General features: G+C 35.3%; 2 protein-coding genes across 2 annotated transcripts; both read right to left on the bottom strand.

Moving 5' to 3' along the window:
- Positions 1–12,505: 12,505 nt before the first annotated feature.
- On the bottom strand, positions 12,506–13,875 carry LOC148619980 (neuronal acetylcholine receptor subunit beta-2-like). The gene is made up of 2 exons (XM_088577075.1): positions 13,206–13,875; positions 12,506–12,510 (listed from the first exon to the last, which is right to left on the bottom strand). The coding sequence occupies exons 1-2, from the start codon at positions 13,873–13,875 to the stop codon at positions 12,506–12,508; spliced, it is 675 nt and encodes a 224-aa protein (XP_088433201.1).
- Positions 13,876–15,922: 2,047 nt separating this feature from the next.
- On the bottom strand, positions 15,923–17,233 carry LOC148619979 (acetylcholine receptor subunit alpha-like). Its single transcript, XM_088577073.1, has one exon. It carries the CDS (start codon positions 17,231–17,233, stop codon positions 15,923–15,925), a length of 1,311 nt encoding a protein of 436 aa, XP_088433199.1.
- Positions 17,234–20,795: the final 3,562 nt, after the last annotated feature.

Genomic DNA, 20,795 nt, shown 5'->3' with positions numbered 1-20,795 from the left:
ATGTTTAAAACTTAGAACTATTTATACAACTTCAAAAAGCTGTCAACATTGAAATTGAAAAGCATGTCCGAAGTACTATAAGCAATACATTGCATCGTGGTCAGCATGACAAACTACACCTATCAATAGGAAAAGAAAAGGACAAGGCAGACAGACAGACAGACAGAAACTCTATTTAAAGTCGTTGCATTACAATGTATTAACACAAGCTTTATAGAGATTTTAACAACATTAACCGCCTGTTTAATTACCTGGCCTTTTTAAACCAGAAACTATATTAGCAGTTCATAGGTCAATGTATATATGTTATGACCTAGTTATGAATACAGCAAACTTCTAAGAAAGCACAAGAAACCATAGAAGTGGTCGACAAATTCATATTTACCAAGCAATCCCCGTTTTTCTCTCGCAGAGGCAAGCAGTAAAAGCCTATCAGTAGTGACATCTTAAAATAGTTAATCTTGGATGCACTTGTATTTTTGTACTATTGTTGTATAAGCCATTTATTTGATTGATGTCCTTTAAGGATGTACATTCTTCCTTGAGGAAGAGATTTTAGAGCAACCTTTTGATTTTTATGGATCAAGGTTTACTTCAAAGTAATTTTCAAATATGAAAAATCCAGAATAAACAATTAAGATACTGTCCATGTAGAAATCAGGGAGACAAAAATTCCTGACGGTATGCACATCTCCATGTGGTTAAATTACATCCAACAAAGTTTCATAACAATGCTACAAACTGCTAAGAAAATAGTTCGGACAGACAGACGGACAGAGGGGTGTCCTCTTAAGAAACTAGAGGTTCAAGAGAGCCTGAATTGCTCACCTGGTTAACCATTTGCTTATTTGAAAAAATTGAGAATGAGACAGGCTAAGTTCAAATTAACTGAATTGTCAAATGCAGGAAATGCTTTTAATAACATTTTCATGACCTGAACCAGAATTTCGCTAAAGCAACAATTTTTAAATTATTTTCAAAAAACTGTCTTCCGACCCTTAAGTTCTATTTTTAGTTTAGGCAGCCATATTTACTCATGGATTAAAAATCACAACAGTTATTTTGAGTACAGTACACTCAAAAACTAATATGCTTATTTTCATTAAATGATTTTAAATGGTTTTAGAGAAGAAGATTTCAAAGTTGTACATGTGGAAAAAACACAAAAACTGTTTCAGGGGTCGTAACTAATACATCAATCAATGAATTGTTTTAAAAATTTCGGCATAGGTCCGTCTCATGATGCTGAACAGTATTTCCCATGCCAGAAATTTGCTTAAGGCAACGTTTTTTGAGTTATTTGCAAAAAACTGCATTCTGACCCCTATTATTTAAGTAACGGCGGCTATGTTTTTTCACGAATCAAAAATCCCAATAATTATTTTGTTTGGGATACCCTTAGAAACAAATATACCAACTATCACTGAATTAGGTGCAGTGGTTTTTCAGAATTTGATTTTCAAAGTTGCACATGCGAAAAATGCAAAAAAAAAACTGTTTCAGAGGCCGTAACTCCCACATCAGTAGACGAATCATTTTGAAAATTTCGATATGGGTCCATCTAATGATGCTGAACAAAATTACACCAAGACACAAATTTGCTAAGGGCAACAGCTTTTGAGTTATTTGCAAAAAAAACCCTGCCTTTTGACCCCTATGTCCTATTTTTAGTAACGGCTGCCATGTTCTTTCACGAATCAAAAATGCCAAGAAAAATTTTGTTTGGAATATCCTAAGGAACAAATATGCCGAATTGAATTCATTGAATTCTGTGCAATGGATTTTCAGAAGATTTTCAAAGTTGCATCCCCGTGCAAGAAATTTGCTAAATGCAATGTTTTTTTAAGTTATTGGCAAAAAACTGCCTTCTGACCCCTATGTTCTACTTGCAGTAACGGCGGTAATGTTTTTCATGGATCAAAAATCCCAACAGTAATTTTTTTGGGATATCCTAAGAAACAATCATGCCAATTTTGAAACCTGTCGGTCTAAAAGTTTCAGAGGAGATTTTTTGAAAATTTGTCCATGACGTATTGACGACGACGACGGCGGATGCCAAGTGATGGCATAAACTCACTTGGCCTGTGGCAAGGTGAGCTAAAAAGGGGAACCAAATGACGAAATGCCAGAAGTACAGTCTCTCCAAAACAGCCTTAGGGAATAGAACCTTTGACACTTGAAGGCAGTACTTGCGACGACCTCCTAAAATTTCAATCATTTAAAATATAACAGAGAATTATTGCGACCCTTCCACTGCTTTTGTGTGAGTTTTCTGTGCTGAAACAAGCCTTTTGTGTTCGCTGTCAATGCTCTGTAACAGCCCTTCGAAATCCTGCTTTGTCAGTTCCTCTGCATATTTCATTGAAAACATGGAAATTTCGAATTCTTGTCAATCGATTTAAATTATCATGTATTTTCAAATCACCACAGATTCCCGTAAGAGCTTCTCTTCTCCAAAAATGGCGGTTGAGATTCATTGTAATTGTACAAAACAAATACTAATCCAATCATTGTACAGTCAGGTTAAAAGTACAGACAAAGGCTTGTAACTTGCAACTCCGAGCTCAAACCGATTTCACAAACGTACGCGCCTATGTATGTATATAAAAACATATATACAAATTGCAAAAGTAAAAAATAAATTAAATTACCTAATTTATACAAATTGCAAAAGTAAAAATAAATTAAATTACCTAATTTATACAAATTGCAAAAGTAAAAATAATGTCTAAATTAAGCACTATAACATTCTTAGATTACCCAATTCTTACCAAATGCAAAAAAAATCTAAATGCAAAAGAAAAAATAAATTAAATTACCTAATTTATACAAATTGCAAAAGTAAAAATGATGTATAAATTAAGCACTATAACATTCTTAGATTACCCAATTCTAACCAAATGCAAAAAAAATCTAAATTTAAATTTTCATTTTTTTCAAGCTGATAAAACGTGTAGAAGCATTCTACCGTTGAATCTGGAAATAGGCCATGACATGCAGGTAGTTCATCGAGAAAATAACCGTTGGCTGTAGTCCGAACCAATTTTTCTGCTGTAACAACTTCCTTAAAAAGAAGCGATCTCGCAATACGAGGCCTGTGTCGCAAACAGCTAAATAGTTAATAAAAAAATTTGCTTCTTTTGTAGGCGATTGTGAAAGCAAATTTAAAAATCGTACAGTAGTTGAACTGATCTTGATCTGAGCAACACAATGGAATCATGGTATCCTGATACCATATAGAACTACGAAGTTAGGTTTTCATTCTTTAGCAGTCAAGGTTTTGTCACCTTAAATTTGTTTCCACCAGAACGTGTTGAAACGAAGTTGTTGTTGTTTGGTTTATATTTTTGTACAATAGCCGGTGGTCATAGTAGATATGTTTCTATGACGAAATACAGCTTCAGCGGTTCAAATCAATCTTGTTTTTTTTTAATTTCTGAAGGAAATCTGGCAGAAGAGATCGATCAAAATGTGTCCTGCGGCTTGGCGGTGGTGTCGACGTTATGGCTTACCCTAAACCCTACGAAGGCTCGGCGTTATGGCTTACCCTAAAACCTACGAAGGAGTTGTCTAAACTATGCATCAACAGTTCGGGTTGTTGACAGCCTGTAGAAGCCTTTAATTTTGATATACTTTATATTTAATAGTATCTTATGTTACCAATCTAATTAAAACAACTCCCTCGATCAACTCAAATTTAATTTGTTTTGCCGGAGGCTTGCGAACAGAAAAAAAAAAAACACACGCACAAGGTCTTATTCTAATTACACTGCCTGTGCTACCGCCAGAAGTTGTGCCAACATTCCTCTTTCATTATTGAATTTTTCATTCAGGTTATTCAGTGTGAGCTAATCAAAAGCAATGACAATGAAAGCCATGTACTTCAAGCCGCACAAAAGAAATGAAATAACCTTGTAAGTCATGATGTATTATTTATATTTTTATACATTATGACTAGAAAGAACAATAAATAAGCTCTTTAATTATCTTTAATCTTTTGTACCTTGTTAAACCCTCAAGCGACTGACTTAGAAATCGGGTCATTATATAAAAAAAATGAAACGGAAACGTCTCCAATCGTACAAAATCATGCTTCATTATTTTTATGACAATGTAGACTAGACTCTTTTGTTGATTTAAATGAAATGATAGGAAACCGACCTAAAACATCAGCTCAAAAAAAAAAAAAAAAAAAAAAAAAGTCACCAACAAGTTTTGTTTTGAAACCAGAAACATTGTCTGTGTTTTTTTGTTTATGTAAACATGTGTGTAATTACGCTCCTCTCTGGTTTCCTTTAATTTCCGTTTGTTTTTTTGTTTTTGTTTTTTTTATGTAGTGAGCGACCGAATTTAATGACGCTTAAACGGTAATTTGTTGTCATTGATATATTATTATACCAAGTCGATAAGAGATGTTCTACCAATGTATATGGGAAAAGGATACCGAGTTCCTTTAAGGTTGGTCGTACCTAGCATTGCACATGGTCTCTTCGAAACTGTTAGTCATTTTTCTAATTTCAGGAGCAGTTCAGGTGTACTTCCGTGTACGTGTTTTTTTCCATCTTACTTCAAAAAATTGTCGTAACATATATTGTCATACAATATCTAAATATTGTAAACAGAGTAAATTTTGTTGCGACTTTAATTATGCTAAATCCATCTTAAATACCATTGCTTAATAGGAAGTAGACATTTTTACAATTATACAGCTTCAAATAAGTACAATATGAGCATAGCTATGTTTGTTTCATCAACAATGCATTATAGTTTATAGACTTCCGCATTCAATAAGGTTAAGTCCTGAAATTCTTACTGAGTAAGTCATGAATTGACTTAGTTTAAGAATCTAAACATCATGATTATCATGATTATGGTTATAAAAGCAAAATGTGGTATTTCAGTGAAACGTACCTAAACCGACCCCCGTTTGAACTTGATTTTTTTTTCGTTTAAGACTGTGTTCGGTTTACCGAGATAAAGGTTTAAAAAATGTCGGACTCTTCATGGTTCGGTTTAGCAGGTTTATATATATATATAATTTATATAACAGTCCAGTTCATAAGGGTTGAGGTGAGTGCAAATGCATCTTCTTTTAAGAAAAATCACGATCTCTTAAGGTTTTAAGTTTTAAGTGTATTTCATCCAACGAGTCAATCAGGTACATTTGGAAAATGGTACACTTCGATATACGTGTTCTTTTATTAGCAGAAGGAAAACCTATCTTTTCTTTCTTTGAGGAAAATTCTATTGTTGTTTGTTTGTTGGGGTTTAACGCCCGAGCAACAATATTTCAGCTATATTCAGGCGATGAACATGAAGTGGATGATAAAATGAAAATGATGAAATGAAAAATGGGACGGGACACAAGGATAATGGGGTCGACAAATTTTGATTGCCACTGGAAATAGGGAGAGGTGGGTAGGGTCGGGCAATTTAGCCTCCTGTGGCGGAGCCCTATGGTTCCTACTCCGGGAGAATACCACAGTAGGGTTCTTTAACGTGCGAGGAACGTGGCATCTTTCCCAACACGGTGCATCACTATGGTTTGCGGTCAGGTTTTCCGTACTATAGCCCAGCATGTAACACACCAGGGGTACCCCATTCCACCAACTGGCGCACACAACCCAGTTGCTCTGTGGACAGAGCGCCCTAGCCCCCGACTATGGCTCTGAGCACTATTTAGTCGCCTTTTACGACAAGCTTAGCGCTGATGCAGGCCTATTCTTTTGACACCCGGACCTGCACGGAGCAAGGACCGGACCTGCACGGGGCAAGGAAAATTCTAAACTATCTAAACTATAAGATTGTTCTTTTATCAGCCAATGACAAAAAATGACCTTTGCTTTAAGTAATGATAAGATGTCTCACATATTGTTTAACATTGTGCTACATTTTTACAAGAACTACATGTGTCATTTAGTGTGGGTTGGCTGAACAATGAAGGCTCATTGAACGAGGTATGGTCATGAACGAAGTTTCGGAAAATAAAGATGTCTCTTGTACAATGTTTGCACTTTGGGCATTTTAAAACGTTTCCCTCGTACAAGGTATGTTCAGGAGATGGTCAGATGTTGTTTTTTTTCACACGGTATGACCGGGAGATGTTCAGGTGTTTCTATTACACTAGGTATGTTCAGAGGTTATATTCAGTTGCTATTCTGCTCAAGTAGTGAGAAGAGGACGTTCAGATGCTTCTCTTGAACAAGATATCGACAGGGGATGTTCAGTTGTTTCTCTTGCATTAGGTAGGGTCGGGGATATTCAGATTTTTTTCTCTTGCACAAGTTAACGACCTGAGGACATTCATATATTTCCCTTGCATAAGGTATGTTCAGGGGATTTTCAGTTGTTTGCCTTGCACACGGTATGTTCAGGGGATGTTCAGTTGTTCCTCTTGCACATAGTTTGTCCAGGGGATGTTCAGTTGTTTTCCTTGCACACGGTATGTTCAGGGGATCTTCAGGTGTTCCTCTTGCACAAGGTTTGTTCAGGGGATGTTCATTTGTTTGTTTTGCACAAGCTTTGTTCAGAGGATGTTTTGTTGTTTCTCTTGCACATTGTATATTCGTTGAGGGGATATTCAGCTAGGATTCAGTTGTTTTTTTTTTTTGCGTAAGTTAATTGCTAGAGGCCATTCATATGTTTCTTTGCACAAGGTTTGGTCAGAGAATGTTTCTTTGCACAAGGTTTAGCCGGAGAATTTTCACGTTTCTCTTGTACAAGGTTTAGTCAGGGGATGGTCTGACATTTCTTTGCACAAAGTACTGGTACAACGTGATGTTGTATTCTTGTACGATCAGGATGACAGGAAATCTTACCTTTTCACAATGTATAGTAAAGTGACATGGAGATGTTTCTTTTGAATAACAATCATCTAAGGTCTATCAGTATACTCATTGACAAGTATCCAATTCAACCAATGAGCATTTGGAACGTAGGCAAAAATAGTCCTACGCAGAAATTACCCCTGTTCCTCATAGTGCTGTGAAAAAAGTTCTCATCTTATTTAAAAAATTTAAACAGTTTCTGAAAGGAAAAGCATTTCTGTACATTTTATAGGTGCATTTTGGTTCTTGTGATGTGAAGCCTAATCTCCATAATGATTTCTAAATATACTCCTATCTTGTGAAAACACTGGGATTTCCCATGCTATTTATAGACACTTCACTTCCGGTGACCAGTACTGCACTGCAAGTCTGCTAACCCCACATGCCATTCTGAGGATTGTGAGCTGACATATGTAGAATCATGCTGATATATAGTCCTCTGCAGTTAAAGTTCAGAGAAGCCATTGTATATTGTGAAATTAGCATAGAAGCCTATGGGAAGTGGAATTAGTGGTTTTTAGCCTGTATAACCCCTACCGTACCACTAAAACGAAGTTCTAATAGAATCTGACGTATATTATGTCATCGTATTTTCTCCGAATAAAGTCAGATATTCTGTTGGGCTAATGTCATTTGAATCTAAGGGGATATTTTATTATCTCAATTTTTCTAAAAATTGAAAATACACTAGCTTATTTACGGTAAATGGGTGTGGTCGTACATATCATTATATAATTTCAATGACGTTTGAGTCTTATGCTATTGTGTTTTTACAAACACGAGAAATTGCACGTGCATTTTCAACAAAAAATAAAGATATGTCGTGAACATTTTAATGTCAACTGGATTTAAAGTTAATATCTTTACTTTAAGAAGGTTTCCTTGATTAAGAAAATTAAGTCGATAACATTTTTTACGGAAAGCGAGATAAAATTGAAAGCTTTACTCTAAAACAGAAAAAAGTTGCATGGATTGATGTTGTAAGCTTTGTATACGATAAACCGTTTAAGGGGACGAAATGAAAATGCTATATGTAATGTACATGTGCATATTACATTCGATATCTGTCTGGAATTTGAATCTTCAAAGCATGATACTCCATGCATTCATACAATGTATCAGAATTTTCATTGTACGGAGAATACGGAACAGAAACTCATACATATAATAAGGTCATTAATATGACATCAATATATAAACACTCAGCTAAATGGGATTTTTTACAGGCCCCCTTTTTATGTGGTTATTATTATTATTATTATTATTATTATTGTCTTTGAATTTTTTGTAGTTGATGAAGTGGTACAGTTGTTAATAATCACTTATGTATGGGTGTCTTCTAATGAAATTTATATTTCAAAGTTGAAGACAGGTATATTAATGTATTTCCTCTTTCCCACTCGCAACTTCTAGTATACGAGCATATGAAATGCCTTCGCGAGTGCAACTAAACCTCTCTTATTCTACTGATTTCAGTGATTTAACGAATGTTCACAGTGGAATTAGTTTCGATAATTCATATCGTGATTAAAAATCGGTAATTTCACTCTCTGAATTTCACCTGCCAAAACGTTCAACAATGATATCTATCCACTGATCACAAAAATTAAAAAAAAGCAATAAATAATGGAGAAAATATACTTATTATATAAACAGTGTTTTATCGAATGTTCCTAGTGTCATAAATTTCGATAATTCACACTGTGAAATAAATATGGTAATTTCACTCTAGGACTTTTTCCGGCAAAAACGTCTCCACTTTGATACTAATCCGCCAGTCACATAATATAAAATTCATGTCGAAAATATCGATAAATTATGAAGAAAATTTATATAATGAATAGAATAATCAATTGGTTATCGTGAAAAACCAAAATATGAACACTCGTTTCAAGAAGCTTTAGTCGTGCGCGGAACAAGTTCCGCACAATCGTTAAATATAGGCGTTCTTCGGCACTTTGTCCAGAGTTTTTAGAGAGCATCTCTGAAGGCAATGAACTAAAACTTTGTATGGAGATAGATGGCATTGAGAAGGGGTGAATTGGAACTTTTAGCGAAAAAAAAATGCCTACCGTTTCCATGGAAACGGGAAAAGTTCATAATCAAGGACATTGCAATATCTCGAAAACCGAGGTGCCCAGGAATTTGAAATTTAGTATGGTGGTAGAACTCAATGAGCCTAATAAAATAATACAAAAAAGTGATTCGATATGTTGTCAGTTGCCATGGCAACGGAAAAACTGAAAATTTCATGAATACCAAAATCCATTTTTTTTTTCACGCCTATAACTTTTTTATTCATTAAGCAAATTTAATGAAACTTTGGTGTATGTTGCGTCTCATTGATATCTCGGAATTCGTATAAAAATATTAAAAAAAGTTCGCTGATATGCCGCCACTTTCAAAATGGCTACCAAAGTTCATAATCTAGAACATTGCAATATCTCGGAAACCTAGGTGGCTAGGAACTTGAAATTTAGTATGGTAATACAGTTTAAAGATCCTAATAAGATAAAGCAAAAAAAGTGAATCGATATGTTGTCTGTTGCCACGGCAACGAAAAATAGAAAATTTCATGAATCCCAAAATCCACTTTTTTCACAGAGTCATAATTTTTTTTTATTCATTGAACAAACTTAATGCTACTTAGTAATATATTGCATATCAGTCGGACCTCAGAATCCAAGCAAAAATTATTATGAAAAGTTGCCATTTTCAAAATGGCTACCTTAGGTCACAATCTAGGACATTGCATTATCTCGACAACATGAATAGCTACAAATTTGAAAATAGGTCCATCAAAGGAGTTGAATAGGCATAACAATACAATATCAAAATTGAGAATTTAAACGTCTTCCGGGGAGACATCGGTATTGATCACAATAGCAATTCTAGTTATAGATACTATTATTGTTAAAAATGATAATCAATTTGTTAACGTGAATAACTAAAATCCTGCCAAGGACATTTACATGTTCCGCGCACTCGTTGAATCTGAGCGTTTTTCTGCACCCATGATCATGTTTTGGTAATCAACCCTCTCTAATTAATTATCCTATTATTGATAGGACAACGCAGTCGCTGCTAAAATATAACTGTGTCTCTGGTGTTATCTCGCTCGCGCTCATTAAGTGCAATTGTCAGATTATATAAAGTCTAATTACGAGCATAGTCAGACTCCATGTGTCAAAAATCACAAATCTCATAGGAAAATTTGCTCTTTTAACTTTTTCCGGAAATCTTGTTATTTTAGATATTTCAAGTGATTGGGTGTGGCTTCCCTGAATAAATGCAATACTAGCAGAACACGCGGATGCACACGTGCGATTGATTGTATGGTATTTGACATGAAACCTTTCATGTGACTCCTCGGTATTTACGACCATGAATCCATTAGGAGTTCAAACCAGGAAACTTTACTGTGCTCTTGGGTGAACTTTGGAGTCGGCTTTCAACATTTAAATTTAGCGCATGTCATTTGGTACACTTTTTTAAAGTACACATCTTGTCATGATGTAATATCACAAAAACGTCGCAATACAAAGTCATTGTCACAAAAGAAGCACGTGCGTCTACATGTTCTACAGAAACTATTAATTTTTGCCGCAATATTTTTCTACACTAGTTTGTCGCTGACTAATCTGGAAGTTACAACAAAATTATGCTAAATACTTCTAATACAGGATTAAACACTCCAAACAACAAACAAACAAAAACAAATCTATGAAGACGACCAATAACTTGGACATGGAAACACAAAATGGGAAAATTCCTATTTGCATGATATTTTTTTTGTTTCGATTTATCTTTGTTTGCCTGTTTGTTCTTCACATTTTTTGTTTTTTGTTGAAACATAGAATGAGCCGTCGTTCTTCACAATGAAGCTTAAAATATGTCGATCATCATTTGTCTAGGTTGACAGAGGTTCAAGTAAGTACTGAGCACCATTCGGACATTATCATAGCAACGGTGCCGTTAGATACGAAATGAAATGCCCCGGAATGGTCGAGTTGGTAAGACCTTTTATCAGAAGGAAAAACCTATTCAGTTCAAAGTTTTGGTAAAGTGCATCATACGTTTAAACTCGATTCTAGCCGCACGAGTTCGTATATCGTCCATTGATATATGTACATGTATGTCTCTGGGCTTCTGTCACGATGCAAATGGCTAGAAATCTAAAATGTCGACCGTCCGTTGTTATTGATATTCTTTGTGTAACATATCAGAGAAGAATAGGTATTTTTATTTTGGTTCAGACATGATCATGTGGTTTTTATTAATGCGCTGTAAAATGTCAAGAGTGCATTACCACATGATAAAGTCATCTTCAGAATATTTATTAAAATATACACTATTAGTTTATTTAATATTTTTTTCATCGAGAGGGGGTTTCTCATGGTCAGCAAAATATTAAATAATCTGTTTATCGCTGTTTTGCTGTTTTGTTGCAGTGTAAGGTATTAGTTATCTTTTATTTTCAGTTTTCCTCTCCTAAATATGTAAGTTTTAAAAGCGCTGAAACGTTTCCTTTCAGAACATGTTTTTTTTGACGGAGTGCTACGTAACGTCACGTATGTCGTGCAGCTTTACGGTAATTTTCATTCTCACTCGACTGGCGTGAAATTATCGTATAACAATATTCAGAGTCGCAGACGAGGACATTATCTCTTTTGAATGCAATATCACTTCGCTACCCTTTCAAAAATAAAGTGAAATCTGTCTTTACTGAACCCCATTCGGACTTTACAATTAGTTCCTTAAAGACAGGTGTTCGGTTGAACAAAGGTAAAAATACACTAAGTGTCAGTCTCTGTAAGAATCAGGCAGTAGTGAAACGTAGTATGAAAAAAGACATCATTTTGATAGTGTAATTTGACTATTTAGACCATCAAGGAAAACAGACTAGATTTTCCATATAATATTGCTGCATTGAGATATAATTTCATTGAAATGCATTGTGAATGAACATTTAAAGGGCAGATAACTCTGTCAGAAAACATCATTTTTCTAACATTCTCGTGTAAAATTTACGATCAAATAATGGTCTTCACAAATACAAAAGCATCCTTGTGTGAAATTATATTGTCAGATCGTTAGGGTTTTGACATGCATGTTTCCGATTTTTCCCATTTTGTCTGATTCTTACAAAAACTAGCACTAACTTAAAAAGTGTCTGGTCTAGACAGGTTTTAAGATTATTCTGGTTCGGTTTAGACAGATTTTACTGCAAGATTCTTTCTTACCCATAAAGTGATTCAAGTTTACAGACAGCAACGTTATGATCATGACTTAGTCATATACTAGCTATTAACTCACAAAAGTATTATATGTATATGAAAATATTTCTAATAATAAAAGTTGATAAAAAGAAATAAGCCATTTTAAGTATGAAAATGTGAGAAATATAATAAATATAATAAAACTTATCTACCCTGGGATTTCTCGAAGAACACATAAACCAGAATGACAAATAACTGTATAAACAAACCAATCAACAGAAGAAATACCTTACTCCATTTACTGGGATCACACGCATAAAGATGGAAGCGTTTCATTAAAATGCTCCGTAGAAAGCAGCTGTATGCGACGCATATGCTAAACATTGCGGACGACAGTGTTGTATACCAATTTATAGCATTAGATACACACCAGGCAGTAGAAATAGTTTTTGTGCCCTGCTAATCTGTTAATGGAAAATAAAGTTTACATGATGTAAATAGCACAAAAAAATAAATGATAAATAACAACCGTAATATCAAAGAGGACGGGTTTTTTAGATCGAATAAATAGCACCGGAAACCAAAGGTACAAGGAACATAATCGAGCACATGATATGCATAAAAGTAAAAACATAGAAGAATAGGATGTCTAAAGCAATCCCTGTTGTTCTCCAATCAATCCTTTCCATTGGCGCCAAAGTTATTGTTTCAACCGGCACCGTGATTTCTGTTTGAATTGGCTGAACAGCGTCAGGGTCTGGTTTGATCTTTTTCGGGCAACACCATCGAAAAGTGAGAGTAGCAACAATACACCGAACGGCTACCGGAACCACCGATTCGGGGTCCTTGTTATAAATACGCATCAAGAAAATGTTGATTATGATAGCAAATGAGTTCAAATACACCATGCCTGTCAAGTAGTAAGAGATGAAGGGCATAGGGTTTGAAGCAAACGGTAGCGTCTTTTGTACCATATTCATGTAAAACGCAAGCCCAAGGAATATTGATAATAGGTAAGTCATGCGTTCGCCACAGTCAACCGGGATCATATTGACGAAAGCTGTAAGCATGCTCAACAAAATTATTGGAGCAACCATAATTATAAAAAACCAAAGATATTTTCTCTTCAAAGAAAATTTATACTTCAGATAGGAAATACCGTTTTCAGAGTAGTTTGAAGCAGTACCGGCCACTAGTGTCCATTCTTCGTGAACTTCGTACTGCGCTATGTTCAATACTTCGTCCTCGGTATACAGATAAACCTCTGTTAAGTTATAAGCCCAGGGAGTGAATATAATCTCACATTCTTGCTCATCAAATGGATACAGTTTTGCATTAATAACACATGGAATGTCAGTAACTATCGTCGTGACCCACTCTACCTGTGACGCGTCGTAAAACGGTACGGGCATAACGCGCACCTTGTGCGTCGGTTCGCTAATCATTTTGAACTTTTTAACTGAGTTGTAAACAGTTAATGGAGGCAACCACATGTAATCCTCTGGTATTATTATCTCTGTCACGCTCTTATGTTCTGATCCTAACATGTACTCGCCAACATTTTCATCCATCCACGACATTGTGATTTTCCCGCCTAATGATAGTTTTCCGGTTTCCATGACAAAGCTCGTTATGGTTTTCGGCTGAAAGCTAAGAGCCACTCCAACTATACAGTCTACCAAATGACACGGGAAAATTCTCGGATCATAAGGATCCCCAGGGTCGTAAAATGTAAGCTGTAGAAAGTTTTTAACTTCTGTCAAATTTTTAGCCACAGATGTCCCACATAGCACAAGTAAAACAAACATTATTGGTACATTGTCCGCCATATTGTAACGTTTGTTTTTTTTTAAGATTGATTCAAAAAAGTCTTCATAGTATGACGTATATGGAATATATTGTTATTTCTGTTACGCATACATACTAACGCATTAAACAAATAGTGCAGATGATTCTCTTACAATTTAATTTTGTAACAAAATTCCTATTCTTTTGTTGTGTTTCCATAAGAGTATAATTGTTTCGAGGTAGCCATTGGATCAGAGGAAATCTATAGAATTAGAACGATTAAACTTACAAGTGAACTTGAGTACTCTACTTTTCAATATAAGAATTCGTGTAACTAAGATATGTGCACGTATGCCATATCGCTCTCATGTCACATGTTTCGTACACAAACAATGCAGACTGTCAGCATGTTTTAGTTCCATTGTTTCTACATATTTGGAGGCCAAATAAAGCAAACATTTACACGTAGCAAGCCTCTTGCAAGCGTCTTCTTTAGTTCCGTGAAAAATTCAAGTTAAGAAAGAGTTCTTCAGTACTGGTGATGAACGCTTTTTCAATACGTTTTTGGAATCGGCCATTTTTAGAATATTAAGCAGCGCTAGCATGGATTTTGCCAATTTTACAAAGTACATTCTTAGACTTCTTAATCTTCACTTTTATCCCTGTATTCAATATTGACCAGTTACACCATAGGATCTCTAATGTGTCTATCTCACAAGGCCATCAAAGGGGAACAACTCATATTTTCTTCGAAACCAGTAGTATCTAGAAGTCAATTATGTCACTATTGTGAGATGCCGAAGGTTTTATGTGTCCAAACAAGTGAAATTTATTGTATTAGAATTAAACTTTTCTCTATCACATAAAATAAAAACTCGAAAAAGGAGGCAATTTTATCTACAAGACTTCGCTTACTTTCGCAGTATTTTTTGTTGTTGTTTTTGTTTTTGTTTCGAATAGCTAAATATTATCATCCTTGTTCCTTAATCAATTCTGTATAGTGACTGACTAGTTTTTGTATAACGACAGCATTGAACATACATATAATTGTTAATCATTAAAAGATATCTTTCATTATGATTTTAGTACAGGTCAACTGAAAATTCATGTAAATATAACGAAAATAGGTGTAGTGAATATGTCAAAGAGACAACAACCCCACAGGGATGAAATTTAAAAAAATGCATACGCATAATAGAAAATAAAATAAAACGTTTATGATTTTTCAGAAAAAAATCAATGACTAGACACTAAAAAAACTATACATATATTTATTGTTATTTCGAATTTTCGATACCATTTTCTAGTGTTCAACTCTGAACCTGCGAATTCCCTGCATGTGCAAACAGTGCAACCTGCTCTACTACCGCCACACTGTCAAACGAAAACTGATGGTGAAAAAACGGATATGGTTATCATTTTAATAAAATACTGTAAATCATTATGTTGCAGTTTTGCTGAATTGCTGAAAAACAAAGTAATATTTGGGTTCATAGTCCTTAGCATTCTCCTTCACGACCAAGTTGCAATGCCTCACATCAGTAATCGGCCATTTCTATGGCTTGGGAGTGCGACAATGTGCAAGTATCGTCTCTGTATCTATATAATATTTTTTTTTATCAGTATACCGGAATGCTCTGAGCTATTTTGTTGTGCACATGTTTGGTTCAAACTTTCCAAATTCAGACGAAAGCGGTATTGTACATTGGTGAAGTTTATCTCCACAATGTAAGTTTGGGCTGCTTTGAATTAATTTTGGACTTACACCCTAGTAACTGCTTTAAGAGGTATATTTTGTAAGGGCAAATATCATGAAATTCACGACAAAGTTATCTTCTTTATTCTAATTCAACAAACTGATTGCACTACCGACCGAAGTCATTGGCAAGGCAGTTCCCTGAAATCATAACCACTGGCAATGTTACCCGATATAGATACAGCGAATCTGGTTAATATTTTAAATTGTGAAATCGCCTTCAGAATGACAAGGTTTTTCGCCGACTATCTGATTTTTAATGAGATTTGAACTTAGAAATAAAAGCTGTCAGACTCCCTTCTAATTCAGGGCAAGTCTGGTCATAGTATTAGCTATGCTTTTGCTACAAGGGGAACAAGAAAATATGCACACAAACCTAGAGTAAAAAACAAAATAAATATGAAGAATATGTAGTCAAATGTTACAGAAACTATTTTCCAGTCAATTTCATCGGACCTTCGTCTTCGAGGTTCGTGGTGAATATCCTCTGTTTTTCTCAAGTCTTCATTTGGTACCTCAAAATCTCTGAGCAACAATGTAACTTTATTATTTGGTTTTGTTCCAAATGCAACTGTTGTCGGTTGTTTTCGGTCGTCTGAATCTAATGTATCGATATCGTCGAACAAAATTCTGCTTCGATTGCTTCCACCGCATCTACATCGCAAGCACCGGACGAACGACTCAATGTATCTAGGTACTCGCTTTCTTTCGTCTCTGTTGAATAGCATAATACTTACAACATCTAGAATGATGGTTAAGATACTGAGTGCCACCATATATATGACAAATAATGATAAGTTTGACATGTTATCGGATGAGACCGGAAGGTTCATCGAAATAATTTCTAGGTATACAGCGAACCATAAGAACAAAAATACTGCATAAGTTATTCTTTCACCAGATTCATGTGGTACTAAAAATACTAGCGAATTCAGCAATGAAACAACTATAACAGGTAAAATCATGTTGACTAAAACAAACCCAGCTTCTCTCTTAAAGTATATAGTATAGTTCAAATATGATACGCCATTCTGAATAGTTACCGTTGCGTTCGTGTTTTCAACCGCCCACTCGCTATGTTCCGTATACCAGGTTAAGTTTGCATTTTCGTCTACTGCTGAGAGCAAAACTTCATTAGCGTTGTGCTGCCAAGTAGTGAATTCGATGGTACACACCGGCTTATCGAAAGGAAACAAGGTCACATCAAAACCACATGATGTTGTTGCGACGACACCAACAAGCCACTCGCAGTTTCCATCCATGTCGATTTGAATGCGGTAAGAATGGTGTCCAAGGCGTTCTCGATCACCCATAGAGTTGTAGACCGCAATATCAGGGGTCCACATCAAATCTTGATCGATAAGCCGAGCATTAAACTCCAGCCAGTTCCTCTGACTGGATGGTACAACAGCAAGTTGGTTATTCCATTTCAAAACCAATCTACCAGCAAAATCCATGGAGCCGGAAAATGTGTCCAATTTACTCAATGAAATTATTTGAAATTCCACGGACACGTCGACGGCGTTGGCTTGATCTTTCACAGGTCGAATTCGTTTATCATGAATAGTTATATCTTCCAATACGTCGGCGATATAAGTTCTGAATTTGTCGTGGTATTGCGTTTGTGATTTCACTAAAGGCATATTTAGTAAAAATAAACATATTGTGCTTAGGAGTTTGATCTCCATGGTCAAACAGCGTACCATCGAATTCAATATTTTATATTGGTTTGCTTATATATGTACTTTTCGAAAAGTAAAATAAATTCCGAGTCGTAATAATAATTTACTTAACAATATCAAATTTCTTTTCTTTTCATACTTTTTATTTTAGGCTCAATACCAAGGCGTCACCAGTCTTTCTTTGTGTAAATTTTTACTTTATTCAATTACTTGAAACATAGTTTACGGAAGCCAATATCGGCCACTCGGCCACTCTTTTTTTTATTTTTTAGGAAACACCAGGTTGAAAATTCAAGATAATAACTTGAAAATTCGAGATAACAACTTAAAAATTCAAGATAACAACTTGAATATTCAAGATAGTAAGTTGAAAATTCAAGATAATAACTTGTTATTTTGGAACTTTCAACATACTATCTTGAATTTTCAAGTTAATATCTTGAATTGTCAACTTACTACTTTGAATTTTCAACTTACTATCTTGAATTTTCAACTTGTTATCTTGAGTTTTCAACTTTGTAATTTCTAAAAATAAAAAAAATAGTGGCCGATATCGGCTTCCGTAATTATTTGTTTCGGATCAAATTTAAAAAAAAAGTAGAGTTTACCTTAGCATTGTGTTTTGTTATGCACTTGATAGAAAATGGCTGAATACATTTGTTCAAAGTTCGCATTATGAGAGTTAAACTGCTTTTCGTCTTCTTAGTATGCCTCCCAATTGTCATCGGAAACACATCAACGGAAGTTGCGAATTTTTTGGCGCTCATTGCACAACCACCTGCCGACGATAAAAAATATGACACAGCAGTTCGACCAAAGTCGATTCAAGATGAAACATTGGATGTTTCTATGAACTTGGGTATCACTGCTATAAAGGAATATCACGAAGAATCATCGGTACTTTATCTAATGGGGTTTGTAGAAATGGAATGGAAGGACGAGCTAATACTGTCGCCACTGACCGAGGCGGGGATCACAAACATTAACATTACACTATCCCAGGAAGACGTATACATGCCTCTTATCATAATGAATAATGCGGTTGAAGACCTGGTTAGGGTAGGGGATACGTCTACCCCGGTCGTTTTGCAGCCGGATGGAAATATTTACTGGAAAACGAACTTCGACATGGAGGTATATTGTTCAGTGGATGCCACGTATTATCCGTTCGATATAAATAACTGTGACATCACGTTCATTCCGTGGCAGATTACTAGTGAATTCATTAAGCTGTTTCCAAACGCGGAAAACTCGGCAATAGATATGACTCAATTTGACGAAAACCCACAATGGAAAGTGCTGGAAACCAAGTTAGTAAATGTGACAGGACTTTACTCTAAGATAGATTACACCTTACAAATTCAAAGAAGAGGAGCGTTTTTTGCAATGTACTTTGTGGTTCCAGTACTCCTAATGGGGGCTATAAGTATATTGGCATTCATCATTCCCTATGACCAAGCCAGAATCCGGTATATTGTGACAGGTTCCCTAGTAACTATCATGATCTTGAACTTGGTCGCTGATGAACTTCCAAAAACAACTTCCCCTATTCCCGTAATCGTCTATTTCATCGATTGGCAGTTTCTTACGAATTTAATGTTGTTATCGTATATTTCCTCTACTTTGCACATTTATCATCGGCACGGAAAATCAAAAGTTTCCGCATGTTTGTCGTGTTTTGTCTCTTTGCTGTGGTGTTTCCCATGCCGTGGCAAGACTTTGGGGGATTGGAAACCACCAACAGGGTATGGAATTTTGAACAAAAGATTTAAACTCCAGGCAGCTTCCGCTTTCGTTAAAGAGGTCAAGGTCAAACGCAGAAGAGATGATGATGGGGATGACGACATTGAAAAAGAAAAGAAAGTTCCAAGGATAAAATGGAAAACAGTTGGTTCTACGATGGACATTTTTTATTTGTTCTTTTTCCTGGCATTAAACTTTATCTTTTATACAATGTTTATGTACCCATGGATAAACTTTGCAAAAAACAGTTTCCAGCTTTAACAATAAAGTATATCGGACACTGGCATTTATTTTTTGTTATGTTACTTGAGTATATAGGGGCAAGTCTTTCCATGTACCTGTGTTTAATGATGTTTTGGGGCGAGCTGTAGCCTGCCCTGTGGTATGAGGGTTTCCTTGTCGTTCATTGAAGACCAATGGGTGGCCTCGGGCTGACGTTTTCATCCCTGTAAGGGTTTTTGTCTCTTTGACATATACACCATACCTATTCTCGTTGTATTTGAAAGTTTAGAAGTTTTCTTTACTTAAGATTAAAATAAATAATTATGAATATTGATAATCCATTGTACTAAGTCACCATTTAAAAAATGACCTTTTATTAAGTGATGCCAATTTATTTATTTACATTATTTCAAAAGGATTGTTCTAAAAATATCACCGTCCAAATTATCTTGTGAAACAGTTAAAATATCGTGACGAATTAACGTCATGGCTTTAAAAATCTATTGTCTTATTCGGTCGTGTCATTTTGTAAAATATCTCCTACAAAGGCAGATAAAATACTGTCTTTTGTTAATTCCACACCATGACACAATTATAATAGTACTGTTTTGGGTTGTGCAACGGTAACGGTATGATATCAAAGTGATATGTTCTATTGTGAACGGAAGTTTATTTTTAAGTAGAGTTTGATATGTGACCTGATTTATTGGTCATTTCAGACATTTGTGCCGATCACTAGTTTGGTACATTGATCTTTATAGTCGATTAGGAGACTAACCAGCTAGAAAGGTGAATGTTACAATAAGGGAAAAGCATTATTAAACAAGTAGCAATCTGCTTGTTCCTAATATGACCAATAAATTCAATGGCGTTAATGTTTCTTGCTGTTGGTGCTACCATAAGATAGTACGTTCAAAATTATTATTTGGATGCCTAGCCTGAAAGCACTCTGAGACCCTTCTCGCAAGACCTCGGGATGGGAAGGGCTCTATAGGTTGAATTACTCCTCTTTTAGGAAAGTTTTGTTATTTTCTGGTAAAATATTTGCAAAATGGGCAGATACGTAGCCATGACTTCCTCTTTTAACGTCCTTTGCGAATCCTTGGGTCCACACCTGATAGTTGCATAATGCATTAAGTTGTCCTGTTTGCTAATGACCATTTAAGGAGGCAGACATAGGGTAAGAGACATAACTCTTGAAATCAGTGATATGTTTGTATCATATTCAATTTCACTAAAGCCTTTCAAGCTTTCTTTTGAAACGGAATGAAATCAGTCCAAGTTACTTTGATGTTTACATGAGATTGATGTTAAATGCTGAATACAAATGTGCCAATGATATGTAAAAGTTGTGTCCCTTACCCTAGGTCTACCCCCTTAACTGCAAAGTTAACTCGACAAAGTCTTCATGAACGTTGAAATGTGGTTGGAGAAGATATAATAACCCTTTGCTTTCTCATCCATGACTATGATGATTAATGACATCACACTATTATACCGTTTAATTAATATTGAATACCCCAAAACAATACCCAAAAACAGAACTGTTACAATGCCA

Source organism: Perna viridis, chromosome 4 (genome assembly GCF_037379345.1).
Source record: "Perna viridis isolate PV_CMFRI_1.1 ecotype Kerala chromosome 4, ASM3737934v1, whole genome shotgun sequence".
In the NCBI taxonomy this organism is placed as follows: Eukaryota; Metazoa; Mollusca; class Bivalvia; order Mytilida; family Mytilidae; genus Perna; species Perna viridis.
Note: the sequence above shows the minus strand (reverse complement) of the source record. Positions and strands in the feature narration are given on the sequence as shown.